An 18,972-nucleotide genomic window follows, 5' to 3' on the forward strand; every position below is an offset into this window, starting at 1 on the left:
TGGAGATGAAATCCAGATCTAAATACAACAATCATGTATGTTTCACAGTGTGGTGTAGTGGTTTAAGTGTTGGACTATGACACTGGAGAGCAGGGTTCGAATCCCAGCTTGGCCATGAAAACCCACTGGGTGACCTTGTACAAGTCGCACTCTCAGCCTCAGACGATGGCTATAGCAAACCCGCTCTAAAGAAACTTGCCTAGAAAACCCTGTGATTGGTTCATCTTAGGGTCCCTATAAGTTGGAAACGACTTAAAGGCATATGACACACACACACCTTATATACATAGCTTGAAGGTAATTTTATACAATATTTTAATAATTTTGTACAAGAAACAAAGTTTGTGTGACCTTGTACAAGTCGCACATTGAACCATCAGAAGGCATCACTATCTCAGCCATCATAAAAAAAGTTTTGGTTTTTGGAATATTTCAGTTTTCAGAATTTCGTTTAAGGGGGACTCAACCTATACACCAGCTCAGTGATACTACAGCTTTCCATAAACTACTCCAGATATAGCAAGCAGTTAGATCTTAGGTGAGCACAACTCAGGATTCACTTCATATCACTTATTTAAGGATTTTACGAACAATAGATTTTTTCTACTTCACACAATTTAACTACTTTTTTGAGCAGATATTAATTCAGCAATTATTTCCTTTCCAGAATAAAAAATAATTACAGGTCTGATGTCCTAACAGAACAGTCAATAGCCCATTGCAAACTTTGTTCTAATCCTATTAAATCAGTGTGTGACATTGGGTCATCCTTCAATAAGGCAAGTCCTATTTCCTCCTGGTTTCTCATTGTTTGTGAGATTCAGCAGAACTCTACAGAAAGAGATTATGAATAGAAAGCCAGCGAGGGCCAAGAACTCTTTTACAAAATTTCACAGTTCTATTTAAGTTGTTTGCAAGAAGCAGAAGCATTGGTGAGTCATTCTCTGAAGTATTAATTCTGAAGTAGATGTGAAAGCAACGCAAACCTATTACATTGTCAAGATGATGTAGAAGAACACAGATACGCATGGACATAGTAACACTTGTCATTTTCAGTCTTTTGCACAGCAGATTTGCAATGGAATTACTTCAAATTTTGAATTACTTCAAAATAATTTGAATTAGTTCAAATTATGTTAATGGAGAATATTCTGTAATTTGTTCAGATCTCTGGGAGCTTAAGAAATAGCTGGAACAGAGGGCTTTATTATATGTGTTGAAAAGACCAAATATCAACCATTTCTTTCTGTCTCTATCCAGGGACGTAGCCAAGGGAGGGGGTTCTTGGGGTCCGGACCCCCCTCCTCTTCCATTAGATAAAATGAATGGTGTGTGCTGCCGTGCCGCCGCACCCAAGCCCCATTATAATGGTGGCACTTAGTCTGGACCCCCCCTTCCCAAAATCCTGGCTACGTTCCTGCTCTATTTGTGCTAGCAATCCCCCAAATCTATACTGTATTGATTGTTCTTTTTCCGTAGTTTTTATTTCATTGTTTTAAAAAACATTTACTAAACTATGAAGCAGAACTGCAAAGCTTTGTCAATACCTGAGCCTACACTATGCCACAATAAAAGCATTACCATTCTTTATCTTTGGGCTACTAGGTTTTATTTGTTTGCTTTGTAAGTCACCGACATAGATTTTACAGAAAAAACGAAAGCAGTAACTGAAATCTAGATTGTGAATAGAATGATGGAAATGAAACAAGAAAAATTAGCCCCAAAGGGGGCCAAAACCATTGAGAAGCTGCTTCCAACAATCCCTAGACAGTATTGGGGGGCATAAATGCATTCAAAACATATTTTTAGGGAAGTGTGGCCTCTGAAAATATTGTTAATCATGTATATTGGAGGCAGATGTTTTAACTGAGTCATGCTATGCCTTGCCAGATGTCCAAGTGGGGTTCAGGAAAGGAACAGGCAACTAGGAACCAAATTACAAACATACACAAAGGATAATGGAATAAGCCAAAGAATTCCAGCAAAAATCAGCATGTGCTTTATTGGCTATAGCAAGGCTTTTGGTTGCATAGATCATGAAAAGCTATGGAATGCTCTTAAAGACATGGGAGTGCCACTATATCTGATAGTCCTGATGAGGAATCTGTACTTAGGACAAGAGGCTACTGTTAGAACAGAATATGGAGAAACAGAATGGTTCCCAATTGGCAAACGGGTCAGGCAAGGGTGCATTTTATCACCCTATCTGTTCAGTTTGTATGCAGAAAATGTAATACGTAGAGCAGGTTTAGACATGGAAGAAGAAGGAGTGAAGATAGGAGGAACGAAGGGGATATGCAGACGACACCATACTACTAGTGAAAAGCATCACAAAGTTGGAACAATCACTAAAGAAAGTCAAAGGTGGAAGTGGAAAGGCGGGCTTAATGCTGAACATAAAGACAACAAAAATAATGACCATGGAGGATTTATATAAACTAAACCTAGATAATGAAGAAATCAGAATAATTTAAAGATTTCCCCTGCCTTGTATCCAGTATTGATCAGAATGGAGACTGCAGTCAAGAAATCAGAAGCAGGTCAGGAATGAGAAGGGCAGCTATGAAAGAACTAGGCAAAATTCTAAGTGTAAAGATATACACCTGAACACTAAAGTTAGAATCGTCCAGGCCGTTGTATTCCCTGTTATCCTGTATGGATGTGAGAGCTGGACAGTGAAGAAAGCAGATAGGAAGAAAATTCCAGATGTGGTGCTGGAGAGTAGTGCTGAGGATACCATGGGCAGGCAAAAGACAAACAATTAGGTCCTAGAACAAATCAAGCCTGAACTCTCCCTGGAAGCCAAGATGACTAAACTGAGGCTGTCCTACCTTGGCCACATCATGAGAAAGTATGACTCATTAGAAAAGACAATGATGCTGGGGAAGGCAGAGGGCAGTAGAAAGAGAGGAAAAGTGGCTCAGGGAGACCACAAGCATGAGCCTACAAGACCTAAGCAGACAGGCAGAGGATAGAGGGGCTTGGAGACACCTCATTCACAGGGTTGCCATGAGTAGAGGTCGACTCAAAGACAGTTGACAATAACAGTGCAAAAATATTACATAAATGTTAATTTACTGAATTAAGACCTATAAAACTGAGTCTTAATTCTGCAACTTAATTCTGTATGGGTGTGAGCCCACATCTACTTCGTTCTACACAGCATCTTATTCATAATCCCATAGCACTGGAAGTGCATAACTGCACAGCCATGCTGTTGGTCTGGTTGATTTTATGAACAATTTGTGGCTGTTAACTTACATACTTACATTCATCTGAATATGATTAGATATTCATCATTTTAAAATCTCATTTTATGAATTATTAAGATTTCACCAAGAAAACAGTGCCTTCACCTACATATCCATTAAGCTGCTCCATGTTATCTCTTGGCAGCAGTGCCTTTTGACAGCTTACATAAGAAGCTAAAAGGACAGATATTATGGGTTGGTATGCAAAGGTATATATTAATGGTGTATACACTATTGAAAGTTGCTATCAAAAATAAATATTAGCACTGTGATGTACAAGAAAGAGTCTCACTTTACATTCTTATATTTTTATTATCTACTTAACAATCTTAAATAATTGTTCACTTCAGACCCTAAAAAATGGGTCTGTTCCTGGCAAGTAGAGCAGCTGAAAGACAATACTGTACTGTTCTTGGGCATCTACGGCTCTGCAAATTACGTTGCCAGTAAGCGATAGATTTTTTTTCATATGGGAGTGTATAAGCCATACCTGAACAGGTTAACTACAAGACTTAGGACTTGTTGGATATCTTGAAGCGGACCTTAGGGAAGGGCTATGGCACGAATTCTGCTACCTCAATGCTAACATCTTCTGGTTTGTAATTATAAGCTGGAGTGCCTCTTTCCATCAAAGCTCAAAGCACTTTACTGAAACTAATAAAGGTTTGCAGAGGTATTAAATACAAGCAGCATTACCCATAGTTCATAAAGGCACCAAGTGGCAATTGTGGGACTTGCCTAAGGCTATGCAGTGAATCTGTGACAAAAACAGGCAGAGCAGCAGAGGGGTCTTAAGTTTCAGCTTTACAGTACAAATGACAGCAGCAACAAGAGACTGGTTTTAGCAGATCTTTTTACTATGTGTTTCTTTAGCTTATTTTCAGGTTGCCTAAAGCAGCAGCTCTTGAACTGGCTTACAATATATAAGAAAAATTTGAAGTCTGAATTAGAACAGAAAGAAACTAATAAAAGACAACAATTGATCAAAATGTATCGCTTAAAAACAGGGGGAAATGCACAGCACTAAAATGTTGGATGTGTATTGCAGAATAAAAAAGGGAGATATGGCTTGTGGTTTCCTAATACAACGGCAACTTATCAGATGCTCTAGGGCAGTTCCTCTTAAGCTATCTTATGATCTTTCCCAATGTGTCAGGGTCTGGAACCATAATTGTGCCATTGGCACATATAGCTTTTTTCTTTTCATGGAATACCTGCTCATTTAAGTACTGACACTGGTCCAGGGACCACCACTTTGAGGAGCGCTGCTCTAGAGGGCCCTGATGAGCTACATCAGAAGAAGGTTATTGCCCTACTGTGTTCAGTTCTGGGCACCACAATTCAGACTGGATGTTGAGAAGCTGGAGCATGTCCAGAGGAGGGCAACCAAAATGGTGAAAGGTCTGGAATCCATGCCCTATGAGGAGAGACTTAGGGAGCTGGGTATGTTTAGCCTGGAGAAGAGAAGGTTAGGAGGTGATAGGACAGCCCTGTTTAAGTATCTCAATAGCAATAGCAGCTTCATCAGCTTCATTTATATACCGCTTCATACCACACTAAGCAGTCGTTTACTGCTGTAAGCTAATTGTCCCCAACAAGCTGGGTACTCATTTAAATGACCTATGGAAGAATGCAAGGCTGAGTTGACCCTGTGCCCTTGGCTGGGATTAAACTCACACCCTTGTGGTTTGTGAGTGAGTGGCTGCAGAAAGGATGTCATACTGAAGATGGCACAAGCTTGTTTTCTGCAGCTCCAGAGAATATAAGCCAGAGTTATGGATTCAAACTACAGGAAAAGATCCCACCTCAGCATTAGGAAGAACCACCTGACAGAGCCATTTGACAGTGGAACACGCTCCCTTAGAGCGTGGTGGAGTCTCCGTCGTTGGAGGCTTTTAAACAGAGGCTTGATGGCCATCTGTCAGGAGTGCTTTGTGAGTTCTTGCATGGCAGAATGGGGTTGGACTGGATGGCCCTTGGGGTCTCTTCCAACTCTTGGATTCTATGGTTCATGCCCTGGACTGAGAGGGGCATTCTTGAGTTCTGCAGGGACAATGGTCCTCATTTACATGGAAAATGATAAACTTACACCAACTGAAAAATTTGAGAGAGAATGGTTAAAAATAAAAACTTATCTGAATTCAATTTGAAAATAATATAAATGCTTTGGTATATAAATTTAAAAAGATTAAAAGAAAACTGTCATTGTGGAAAGGATAAGTTTATCAATAAGAAGCTTAAGCCAGATAGTATGTGAAATGGTTATATATGCATGATCACGTAGAGGGACACAATGACTGAATGTGTGTGTGTGTGTGTGTGTATAATATACACAAGGAAATATAAAAGTCAGTATATTCAGAAATAAAAATGTATTTGCCTTCCTTTCGGGAGATAAGAGTGCTTTGACTGTGAGTTCCTGCATGGCAGAATGGGGTTGGAATGGCTATGGCCCTTGAAGGGGTGTGTGTGTGTGTTCCAACTCCAAATGCATCTGAGGAAGTAGACGGAAGTCTAGGAAAGCTCATGGTGCCAATTTATTTCTTCCAGTGAGGAGTCTCAAAGGTGGCTAACTAGACTAGGGACTCTATGAAGAAGGGGCCGCCATGTTTAGACACAAGAAGAGAGAGGCAGGCGGTGGCAGAACTTGGTGCCTCTGCGCTGCTCCCTTTCCACAGGTTTTTGAAATATCGCGCGACTCTCTGGCTTTTCAGGCGGAGGAGGAGGAGGCCATATCCCGCCAGGAAAGGGAGGGAGCGAGGGAGGAAGGGGAGCAGAGGCTGCCTTGTGTGAGAGAGAGAGAGAGAGCGAGAGAGCGCGGGGCGGCCATTATCGCCTGAGGCGAGGCCGAGCGAGGCCCTTCCTCCTCCTCAGGTGAGGCGGAGGGGCGTGGCCTCCTGCTGAGCCCCGGGAGGGGCACAAAATGGCGGCCGGGCAGGGGCGCCTTGCTCTGGCGCTCTGCTCTCCCTCTTGGGATGGCTTACCTTCAAGTCCTTTCCCAGCTTATCATGGGGTTTTCTGGGCAAGTTCCTTATCGCAGGGGGTTTGACCTCGCCCTCTTTCAGGCTGAGAGAATGTTACAGCCTTGTGGGTTCTTGTTGTTTGATTTCAAGTCTTTTCCTAACTTAGGGCGACGCTATCACGGGGTTTTCTGGGCCGGTTGCTTCAAGGGGCGTTTGCCTTTGCCATCCTTTGAGAATGAAGGAGTGTGACTTGCTCTTGTGTGTTGTTGTTGTGTGCTTTCAAGCCCTTTCCTGACTTAGGGCGACTCTATCATAGGGTTTTCTGGGCAAGTATCTTCAGAGGCAGTTTGTCCTCACCGTCCTTTGAGGCTGAGAAAGTGTGACTTGCTCTAGTGTGTTGTTTTGTTGTGTGATTTCAGGTCCTTTCCCGACTTACGGCCACTCCAAGGTGGTCCTATCATGGGGTTTTCTGGGCATGTTTCTTCAGAGGGGGGTTATTGCCATTCTCTGAATCTGAGAAAGTGTGACTGGCCCCTATGTGTTGTTGTTGTTGTTGTTGTTGTTGTTGTGTGCCTTCAAGTTGTTTTCTGACTTATGACAACTCTCATGGGGTTTATCTTGGCAAGTTTCTTCAGAAGGGTTTTTGCCATTGCCTTCCCCTGAGGCTGAGAAAGTGTGACTTGATCAAAGTCACCCAGTGGGTTTCCGTGGCTGAGCAGGGATTCGAACCCAGTGCCCTAGAGCTGCAGTCCAGCACTCAGACCACTATGGCACTGCTCCTTTATTTGGGATCTAGTGTGAAACGCAGTAACTTTGGGGACTTTGTGGTCGTCTGTCTTCCAGGGGGACCCTGTCATGGGGTTTTCTGAGGCTGAGAGTGTGTGGCTTGGGGTTTGTCCATGGCCAAGCTGGAATTCAAAAGAGTGGCAGCCCAGCATTCAAACCATTATATCCAGCACTGGGACTGCAGCTCCCTTAATCCCCACCTAGCAGCATGGCTCCACTGCTAGATGCAAAACCACACACTCCTTCAAGAACCTCAATAAAAGTTACTGTTTGGGGCTATTTTTCCTCCCAGTTTCTGAATTAATGTGTCTGCTTGGAAGTTGGCAGTGGACTGGACATGCTGGTTAGGGGATACTGGGCATTTTATTATAAAAGTAGTGCCCTCAGATCCTGAATTTTTGTATGTATGTGATTCAGGGTTTTCTGGAGAGAGGAACTTATATGAAAACTAGCCTTTCTGTGTGTTTTCATCTTCCTTTGTTGCTCCACGGTTGCCTTCTCTGTTGTTGTTGTTCTGTGCCTACAAATTGTTTCAGACTTATGGGTTAATCTTGGGCAAGTCACGCTCTCTCAGCCTCTGGAAGGCAGTGGCAAACCCCCTCTGAAGAAACTTGCCGAGAAAAGTTGTCCTTGTGTCTTCAGATGTACCTATCATGGGCTGTTCTTGGCAGGTTTCCTCAGAGGGGCTTGCCATTGCCTTCCTCTGAGGCTGAGAGAGTGCGACTTGCCCAATGTCACCCAGTGGGTTTCCATGGCCGAGCCAAGATTTGATTCCTGGTTTCCAGAGCAGCAATCCAACACTTAAAGCACTACACCAGGCTGGCCCTCGTTGCCTCCCCTGGCATTTAGGAAACTGAAAAGCTGTGCTGAAGAATTTATTGCTCGGTCACATTCCTAAGGCACTACAGTTGCCCCTCTGTATCTACGGATCTTTAAAATCAGTGTATCAATTCTTTATTCTTTATCAGTTTAGCAATTCAAACATCCACGGCTTGAAAATAGTCAAGAAATACATACATTCCAAAAAGCAAAACATGATTTTGCTATTTTATGTACGGGGCCCCATTTTACTTTGCCATTGTTTTTAATGGAACTTGATTATCTACAGATTTGGAGGGGAGGGGAACCGAACCCTAGTGGATACCAAGGGACCACTGTATTTGTAAAAAAATGGGGGTGTGATTTGGAGTCTAGCCCCAGTACTGGGTGGAAAGTGTCCAAGAAGTTGCAAAGCTTGTTGTTGTTGTGTGCTTTCAGGTCATCTCCAACTTATGGCAACCCTAAGGCAAACCTGTAATGGGGTTTTCTTGGCAGGATTTGTTCAGAGGAGGTTTGCCATTGCCTTCCCTTGAGGCTGAGAGCATGTGACTTGTCCAAGCTCATCCAGTGGGTTTCATGGCCATGCTGGGAATCGAACCCTGGTTTCCAGAGTCATAGTCCAACTCAAACCACTGTGCCACACCTCACTGAAAAACATACAAAGCACAGGAGGGACAAAAAGCAAGCGCCCTCCCCTTAGTTAATTTTGTAATGTAAGACTGGTCTCAAATGTTTGCTGACACCTCATTTGTTGGAAATATCCTCCCCCACCACTGGCTTTCTGTGTAGTGAAGAAAGAATGGTGGTGATCTTCAATCAGGGTAGTAATTCAAACAGTTTTTTGCAAACTATATTGCACGCTTTAAAGACTTTGTATTAAGGGTGTGGTATAAATCTATATTCTGATAATAATTAGATTTGTGCTTTGTGTAGTTATTAGCTGAGCTGCCTTAACTGTCACTGTTATCAAATTTATCCAGATGTTTTTTGCTTGAAGGAAAACAAATACTTTATTTTTGAGCACCTCTTCTATTTAATGTCATTAAGAAATTCTGAAGAAGTGACTGTTGTAATGAACTAACCTCTCTTTTTTTTGTTCATTTAGAGTTTGAAAATATCTTTCAACTTTCAAGTTGACAAGACAATGATGAGAATATGAAGAGAAACGAGTAATTTAGTCTTGACATTGTACTGCTGTGTCTGACAGATTAAAAGAAGAAAGATGCATTTCCCAGTGAATTAAACATCCTTTTGGAGTAGCTGATCATAACTATGTGCTGAAATTTCTAATATCAGCAAAGATGGGTGTCTTTCTACTTCTTCTGACTTGGAGTTTATTCTTCAGTTTAGCATGTGGGCACAGCCTATTCACATGTGAACCCATTCATATCCCAAGATGTTCAGGAATGTCCTACAATATGACATTTTTCCCCAATATAATGGGACATTACGATCAGTATACTGCAGCTGTCCATATGGAGGTGAGTTTTCTTTCTTCACCATGTTTATCAGTAATTTTTATAAATGCTTATTACTGGGTGACCTTGACAGTGCAAAGTTCTGAATAAGAAGTGAAACGCACGATGAGGAAAACACCAATATTCTGAACCATTGGTTGGTATAATTATCAAACACCAACCAAGCTGCCATAAAGCATGCCTGCTAACAGGCATATGATCAGATTTTAGATATATTTTTGTATTGCTTTGTTCAGAAATAGTAGCCAGTGTAAGATGAAACAGTATGGAAAACCTTCTTTTTGTATCCTGTATAAGGAGTTAGTTGTATGGCAGGGTTTTTTTGCATGAACTGCTGTAATAGTCTGTCTTGATATTTTAAACAGCTATCTATCTGAGATTTTTGACTGTTTATGGCTGGTGGCATTAGGATGCTTTTTCTTGGCTCTGACATCTTCCTGTTGTTGGTATAAAAACTTCAGTGCCAACAAACTTACAAACAAACAAACTATATTTAGTGGAAGAAGCCCCACTGGAAAGTGAGTTGCATTCCAGGAGTGGCAGTTCACACCCTCTTTGCTCTTTCTGTGGTTACATTTTTTTTGCAAGTCTCGAGCCATCAAGAGCAGTCAAAAGAGGCTGGGGGGGGGGCTGTATTTTGCCCCAGGGACATACTTTGCACACCCTTGAGGGGGAAAAACCTTCTCTTTTATTCCTATTAAATGAGATTCATGATATAATTTTGTTATAATTCTATTACTGTCTCATTCTTAATAATTCAGAGCACCTACACATTCTTTCTTGTGAAAGAAAATAGAGAAGCTACTTGAGCAGTAAGAAAGTTGTGTTTTACCACGCCATTTCACTCTTGCGATATAATTGTGGCAAGTAGAGACTAGTTTGGAGGATATGCATTCTGAGGCTGCAGTTCTATGTACACTGCATGAGAACAAATCCTTCTGAAGTTAGCAGGAATTGTTTCTTTGTGAACAGGCATAGAACTGGACTATAGATACTTGTTTCTTGAGATTTAAGTGTAAAAAGGCGCTCCACTTGTTTTGGCTTACAGTGAGAGAAAAGTGTATCTTTTCCTGTTAACCTTTCAGATCTTCCTAAAAGGGCTTGGTTAATAAGATAAAATAATCACATGAAAATTGCTACTACTGCAGCTGTCTTGTCTGTATGTAAACGTTGCTGTGAATGCATTTACTGTACAATATAAAAGGTATTTGTCTCCATTACTGTACTGAGAAACAGATGAATTACAAGCTTTTTCTTAAATGATGCATATTGGAACCTGCAACAAATGTTGTGATACAGAGGTGAGAATTCTGCAGCTTTCCAGATGCTTTTTAAAAAAGAAATGCAGCTCCTAGCATATCTCACCATTAACTATGCTGCCCTATGACAGGGTTGCCTGGATTTGCAGTTCAACAATATTTGGAAGGCCACACAATTCCTACACCTGTTGTAGTGCATCTCTTATCTCATGCTTGAGTTTTCCTCCAGGATGCTGGAACCCTGTAGCACACTTTAGGAGAGTTTTACCATCCTAAAACACTCCCTTGCTCTGCTGCTAAAAGGATTAGATCTTGAACAGGTTGATAGACGTAAACTTAGGTATTTGATTGCTGTATGTCTCTCCTCATATGGAGAGAGAAATCCCAAAGGTACAAACAGGGTTCAGGAAAGGAAGAGGCACTAGGGACCATATTGCAAACATACAATGGCTAATGGAGCAAACCAAGGAATTCCAAAAGAAAATCAACATGTGCTTTATAGACTATAGCAAAGCTTTTGAATACATTGATCATGAAAAGCTATGTCAGAGACATGGGAGTGCCAATACACTTGGTAGTTCTGTTGAGAAATTATACCCAAGACAGGAAGCCACTGTCAGAACAAAATATGGAGAAACAGAATAGCCAATAGGCAAAGGAGTCAGGCAAGACTGCATATTATCACCATACTTGTTTAACTTGTATGCAGAAAATATCATACAAAGAGCAGGGCTAGACTCAGAAGAAAGAGGAGTGAAGATAGGAGAAAAGAACATCAACAATCTAAGATAACAATCTAAGAACTCCCTCCCCAATGAGCTCCGTACTTCCACCTCCCTCAGTGCTTTCAAGAAGAACTTAATAATAATTAATAATAATTTGTTTTATTTATATACCGCTATTCCAAAGATCATAGCGGTGAACAGCAAGTAAGCTAATTAGCAAGTAAGCTAATTTGCCCCCAACAGTCTGGGTACTCATTTTAGCGACCTCGGAAGGATGCAAGCCTGAGTCGAGCTTGGGCCCTTTTGCTGGTCTTGAACTCGCAACCTTGTGGTTTTGAGTGAATGGCTGCAGTACAGGCATTTAATCACTGCGCCACCAGGGCTCCTTTGACTTGAAGACTTTTTTGTTCCGCCAGGCTCCCCCCCCCCCCCCCCGAGCCTTGTGGTCATTCTCTTCCCCTTGGCAATGTTTTTGTGTATTCCATTCTACACAGCCACTTGTATAGGGTGTTGTTGGTTTTTACTGTTCTTAATTGTTAACTTTGTATTATTGTCATGCTGATGTTTTAATTGTCTTACTCTTTGATGTACACCGCTGTGATCACTGGAATAGCGGTATAAAAATAAAATTTTATTATTATTATTATTATTATTATTATTATACAATATTTATAGTGGAAAACATAATGGAAATATTACTAAGGAAGATCAAGGAAGAAAGTGCAAAGGCAAAACTACTGCTGTAAATAAAGACAACAAAAATAATGACCAAGGGGTCTTACATAAATTTGAATTAGACAATGAGAATATTGAAGTAGTCAAAATATTTCTTGTACCTGGAATCAAACATCACCCAGAATGGAGACTGCAGCCAAGAGATAAGAAGAAGACTAGGAATGGGAAGGGTAGCCATGAAAGAGCTAGAGAAGATCCTAGAGCGCCAAAGTTAGAATCATCCAACTCATAGTATTCACAGTCATTACATATGGATGTGAGAGCTGGACTCGGGGAAAAAGCAGATAAAAAGAAAATCAACTCATTTGAGATGTGGTATTGGAGAAGAGTGCCGGGGATACCATGGATAGCCAGAAAGACAAACAAATGGTTCCTCGAGTAAATCAGGTCAGAAATACCCGTGTAGGCCAAAATGATTAAAGTGAGGCTGTTTACTTTGGTGGCATCATGAGAAGGCATGATTCATTGGAAAAGCTGGTAATGCTGGGAAAGGTTGAGGATAGAAGAAAGAGGTAGATCGCACACTAGATGGCTGGACTCAATTAGGGAGGACACAGGCAGGCAGAGGACTCGGGGAAAATGAGAAACAGGAAGACTTTCTGAACCCTTACTGTCTAGCATGTGTATGTAGCTGTAGAAACTATGTAGCAACTTTGAGACTAACTGAAAGAAAAGTTGGCAGCATGAGCTTTCGTTAGACTTCAATATCGACCAGTTGCATCTGAGGAAGTAGACTGAAGTCTACAAAAGCTCATGCTGCCAATATCTTTCTTTCAGTCAGTCACAAAGGTGCTACAAGATCTCTCTACATACTGATTCTGCAGATTAACACAGCTATATCTTTGAATTCAAACATGAGGAGAAGAGTAATACCTGCTGTCATGTCAGCAGGTGTGCTTCTGCTTCTCTGGAATATCATGCATACTTTTCAGGGATCCTCAGAGCAGTATGCCCTTTAGTTTCCCCTTTCCCCCCAACTGACACTTCCGACATCATGTGCCATGGCTGATTCCAAAATTTTGTAGATTGGAAGGTAATGGACATAGATTCTTTTCAAGTTGTTGAGGGAACGAACATACATTAGAAAAAAGTAGTTTTAATTTTTCCAAATTGATATTCTTTGTTTATCTGGATTGTTTTCACTTATGCAGGAACCATTCCATAATTTTTGTTGGCCACGTTATGCTTCCAGGCTGATTAGCAATTACTCATGATAGGAGAGTTATGGTTATTCTTTTGATCTCATCTGCCATGCTTTCTTCTCTAATAGCCTTGTCTGGGTGTTTAGTTATCTGTAGGTACTGCATGTGCAAAGGAATTATCAAAAAATACTGTCCAGCCCTTCCTGTAGACTGCATTAGCCACAGTCCATGTCTGATGTACAGTTCTCTGGACCTTCTGTAGGCAGAATTGAAACTATCTGTAAGCCACATTAGAGTGCGAACTGATTAGCTTGCTTCTTTTTGGTAATTCCTTCAAAGTGTTCATTATTAACACTTTTAGAAGGCTGTTGTGTTGTATAAACTGTGTCTTAGGAGATGGTGGGTTTAGATAAGTACACAGGCACTGCCTTTTCTGTCTGGGAGAGGTTTGGAGGAGGAAATGTGCATTGTTCCTATTCAGGAGATGGTGAAGAAATGTGAGGTATGAGGAAACATAGTCTGACTTGGCATTACACTTAGAATTTATTTTATCTGGTACACATTTGATCCAAGTGCCTCACCATGGACTCCAAAGGCAACACATTAGACAAGAAAGTAGATTTCCTTACAGATCAAAAATTTCTTGAAAGACAGGAGCCAAGAGTCTAAGAATAGAGCGTGAAAGGGTAAAAAGTAGGATCCATTAGTGCAGTGATTCTCAAACTATTTACCCTTGTAACTCCATTTACATCTCCATGCGGATGTCACTCCTCCCCCCAATGCATTATATGAATAAAGTTATTTTGTTCAGTGTTTGTATTTTTGTTCAGACATAAATATTTTCATACATTTTAATATTTTAACAAGAAAATAGCTCTCCTCCTTTGGGCAAAGACTCCAAGTGCCCTCCTTGCCTTTCTTTTCCCCTCCAGGACAGAAAAGGGTTGGGAAGAGAAGGAGGGAGGAATCAGGGCCTCCAAGTCTTGTGCGCCCCTTGAGTAACTCCCCTCCCCCCCGGGTCTCACCCTACTGTTTGAGAACCACTGCATTAGTGGAATGAAACCTTATTCAAAATTATATAAATTCAGGGAGGAAAAGTTAAGGTAGATGGTAGAAATTAAAAGGAGGACAAGTCAAAAGGCTATCTCAGCTGGATGGCCAAATGACTACCAAGTCTCCATAGAAGTGAATAATGCATATTGAGACACCCCCCCCCCCCAAAAAAAAACCCAAAAAGTTTAAATAGCCTGGAAAAGGAAGAGACTTGGGTTCATTATTGAGAATGTGATGAATATTTATTAGTCAAAGGCTTTCATGGCTGGCATCCATAGTTTTTTGTGGGTTTTTCGGGCTATGTGACCATGTTCCATAAGAGTTTATTCCTGACATTTCGCCAGCATCTGTGGCTGGCATCTTCAGAGAATGCTAACTTGGAAGACAGCGGGTATATATATACTGTATGACTCTGGGTGAGGAGGAGTGTTTCCCATGTTAATCTGTGTATTGTTCTGTTGTTGATGGCCTCCTCAGGGTAGGAGGATATGCAAAAGAGGATTAGTGTCTGCTAATTGGTGATTATTGTTTGCTGGGAAATGTGTTCTGCTACTGCTGATTTTTCTGGCTGACCCAGTGTCCAAACGCGAATCAAGGAACATGAGAGACACTGCAGACTGGGTCAGCCAGAAAAATCAGCAGTAGCAGAACACATTACAAACCATCCTGGGCACAAAATGCTGTTTGAAAACACTGGAATTCTGGACCATGCCAACAACTATCAGGTCAGAATGCACAGGGAAGCCATTGAAATCCACAAACACTTGGACAACTTCAACAGGAAAGAAGAAATCCTCAAAGTAAATAAAGTTTGGCTACCAGTCCTGAAGGACACCAAAATCAGGACTCAGCAAATGCAAATGAGAAACCACTCAGGGTCAGAGGCTTTCCCAGCAATGTTATTTTTTGTAGAGGAGGCTCACAACATTAGCATTTCCATGAATACTGTTGTTCTCTGTTACATTTCTGAGGAAACAACCATGATTCTTGCAAATCTGCTTTTCATGTGCTTCAGTCTCATCCACAACTGGAAGCTGCTTCTTTGTCGTCTACTTCCATACACAATTGTTTTGACTGCCCCGCTCACCTGGTGCCGTCATTATACCTTTGCCCATCATTTTTGCCTGCCTGGTCCATCTTGTGTCCTTTTGAGACACATTTTCTGAATATGATTGACTACTATCAAGTTTCAAGAGGGCAACCTATACTGATAGCCTTGCTTACAGAACTCTTAGAGTAAAAGATCACTGAGGTGAAGGAGATTGTGAGAGTTTATATTGCCCAAGCACCATTCTGTAATTCTTCCTCTCTCTAGTTAGAGCTTAGGAAAGCTTCTATTTGCAGTATGGCTCCCAGAATCTCCCAGCATGATGTTGGAGGTGGGGCTCCAGAGGAAGTTGTTGTTAAATGCCTTCAAATGATTTCTGACTTATGGTGACCTCCCAGACTCCTAATCCAACACTCAAACCACTACACCACGTTGGCTCCTGAGAAAAAGAGAGAATAATTACTCAGGCAGAAGATTTGAGAGCACACTACAGGTTTGAGCTGATCTGATCCATTAAGATTGTTTTTCTCTTCTGTGCATTTGCAATATTCAGGGATACTACCATATTATCTTAATGCAACCTGGCGTTTCTGTAGTACTTCTTTGAATGTTCAGGGTACCCCCAGAGGAACTAATTATGTTATTCTTAAAACAATCCCACGTAGTAGATCAACGTTAGCCACAGATTGAAGATATGGGACTTAGTCTCAAAAACAGTATGTTGCTCATGCAATTTGGTTGTGATTAATCTTAACCAGCAACATTGTTAAGAGGATGAAGATCTTGCTAGCGTATTCTACCAGTCTTCAAAAGGTCAATTGCTCTTTTTGAAAAGTGAATAAATAAGAGGTATTTGTGAGAATTCATTGCGCCAAAAGAGAGTTACTAGAATTTTCTCACCTTGTAAGCGAGAATATGGAAGTAATTGTTCAGGAAAGGAGTAACTGTTGTCAGATACTGCTCGCTATGCTTGAACTCCTGTGGTGGTGGAACAATTCTGGCTGCCTTTGTTTAGTCATGCTGAATTGTTGTACATTTCTGCCCCTTTGAACCTGGCAGAGTTCATATAGGGTACAATGTTGATTTTCTGTTTTGAGTTGTATAGTTAGGTTTTCTGGGTAGATACATAATGTTAGTAAGATGTTAATGTACAATAAACTGCTAGTTCAAGTACTAGTTGTTGCATGTCTTCAAGTCGCTCCTGATTTATGGGGACCAGGGTTCGAATCCCCATTCAGCTGTGGAAGCCTGGTAGATGACTTTGAACAAGACTTAATTAGGTTTCTATTGACATTTATATCAAGAGAAAGTTATCTTGCTTCTAAAATGGATGCTCAGGGTAACCACTCTCATGTCTGAACATGATTTTGGACCTCTCATAGTCCAAGCCCATTATGGGATCCATTCTGGTTCTTGGAACCTCTCTTAATTTTTTTTTTTAAATTAGAGGTCAGTTTTCTAACAGGGTGTACTGATGATACTATAAGAGTTTTCAGAGACTGAGAAGAGGATTAGAGGCACCGTACTAAGAGATTCATGGGATTGCCACAAGTTGATAGGAGACTTGAAGATACATGTGCAACACACCAAGACATTGGGGGGGGGGAGATATGTAAGCCCAAGAAGGCGAAAGTTACCAAGCCTATGGAATTGCTTCCAATTATTAAAAAAACATAATTTATGTAATTAAACAGTGTGACATCTGAACTATACAATTGTCTAGCCAGAGGCAAGTAATAATTCTCCCCGACAGCCTTTATGATCTCATTGAAACTTTGAATGCAGCCTTTCTTTTTTCAGCTGCTTTGGCTTGACATTAAACAAAAGAAAACAACAATTTATGAGATCATAAAGCAGTTGCTTCAGTGAATGCAGTGGATACACTGTTGAGAACTTGATAACTGGTATTGTGTAGTGCAAGGATGGACAGTGGGTAAATCTGGCTCTACTGTTAGATCTGTGGGTGGTATATGTTAAGGAAGCAAGGACCTCTGACCCTCAAGTAATAACATCTTTTCATCTCCCCTCCTCACACCTTTGCTTATTTTATTTAGCAACCAGTGATGATGACGATTTCTAAACAGGACTTTCCCTCCACTCTCTTTTACTAAGGGCCTATACAGACTGCATGGCACTTTGTGCCGGCCTGTGGGCAGAGTCAGGATGCAGTGTCCTCTTGCTGGACGTCCTAACTCTGCCGTCATGGCCAGTCCACACGGCATAATAATAATAATAATAATAATAATAATAATGTTTATTTATATACCGCTTTTCCAAATTAGATCAAAGCGGTGTACAACAAGTCCACACAGCGCATGCCATAATGACATGATTCCGGTGCTGCATCCACATGCAAAAAGGAGTGGCATTTTGCTGCTTCTTTTTGAGCTGAGAAAAGTTGGATTGGGGACATGGCAAGCAGTTGTCGCGGCCTCGATCCAGTGCTCAAAGGGGCGGTGTCAAGCGGCCCCTATACAGCCGTCTGTTTCGGCCCTTAGCTAATGTAGGTATACCTTATGTGAACTGCTGTGTGTCAGCTTCACCTGTCCTCAAGATGTTGAGCTCCTTGTTGGATGGTGCAATAAAAATATTTAAGATTTCTCTGTCACAATATATGGAGAGCCTCTATGCATTTAGTTCTGCAGCAGTTTAATGGTGGCTTTGGTTTCTGTGACTAAGGATGTGCCTAGAACTCTCAAAACTACAGTAATTTATTGTCTTTATCAGATGACTAAGGACTTTATCACACGGGGAAAGTTGGAAGGTTAAACTAGTCACAATGCAGAGTCATCAAGGGCATTAGGGACAATTTCACAATTGCTTTGCAGATGACACTGTGCACAAACCGGTTAGAATCCAAGTGAGGTGAATTAGGGAATAGGCATTTCCACAAAAATACCATGTTTTTATTTCCAGTTCATTCACAAATTTGTAATTGCAGCAGCGTAATTGCAGTAGTCTGTAAACCATCTGCCAGATTCTCCCTGTTCCCAGATTTCCAATGGTTCCTTTGCTGTGCTGAAGAAAGAGAGGCAGCATTGTTCTTAAAGGAGACACACACACACCCCTCTTTCCTTCGCCTGTGGCTGGTCTCCTCCTGCAGCCTCTAAATCTAAGGGTACAGCTGGTGGGAGAGCAAGAGAGAGAATGTTTTGGAATTCCTCCTGTACAGGAGGAAGAAATGGAGGATATGTCCTGGAAAAGGAGGGCATCTGGGAGTTACAGCCCTCGCTGAAATCAGGCAGGTTTATGGACCATCCACCTCCTCTTTCTCTCTATTGTGTATGTGTGTGGTTTTATGGGACTTTGCAAAGGGAAGCCTCAGCCTTCTTTCTTCTAAAACAGCTTCTGAGGCAAAGTGGATTTTCTTCCTTGGTTTTCCTTCCCTCTCTGGAGCATGTGTATGTACGCACTTGTGGAAATGACAGTTTTGAGCATGTGAAAAAAGTTATTTCCACGTTATCAACAGGATTTGTCCCCATTTTTCTGAAACCAAAATTCACTTTCTATCCACTTTCTTCCCTAAATAATGTGCTTTTCACCCGTTGTTGTGCTTTGTTGTGCTCTGTGCGTGCTATTCATTAGCTAATTTGCTTGCTTTTCTGGGATGCCAACACTTTAACGGTTTTCAGGATGGAAACACATAGGTTCCTGTGTGATAAAGTCCTAAGAAGTCTCAAACTAATGAGCAAGCTTTTTAATTCTTCAGGCTG

General features: G+C 41.3%; 1 protein-coding gene across 1 annotated transcript in view; it reads left to right on the plus strand.

Annotated features, from left to right (window-relative positions):
- The first annotated feature begins 6,229 nt into the window (after positions 1–6,229).
- FZD6 (frizzled class receptor 6) overlaps positions 6,230–18,972 on the plus strand; it is a 29,388-nt gene continuing 16,645 nt past the window's right edge. The window contains exons 1-2 of the mRNA XM_089517757.1: positions 6,230–6,338; positions 8,925–9,300. Of these exons, the coding sequence (XP_089373883.1) occupies positions 9,121–9,300 (180 nt within the window). The 5' untranslated portion in view covers positions 6,230–6,338; positions 8,925–9,120. The remainder of the gene's footprint in view (positions 6,339–8,924; positions 9,301–18,972) is intronic.

The sequence above is a fragment of the Sceloporus occidentalis genome, unplaced genomic scaffold (assembly GCF_023333645.1).
Source record: "Sceloporus occidentalis isolate IW3139 unplaced genomic scaffold, rSceOcc1.0.p SCAF_3, whole genome shotgun sequence".
NCBI classification, from domain to species: Eukaryota; Metazoa; Chordata; class Lepidosauria; order Squamata; family Phrynosomatidae; genus Sceloporus; species Sceloporus occidentalis.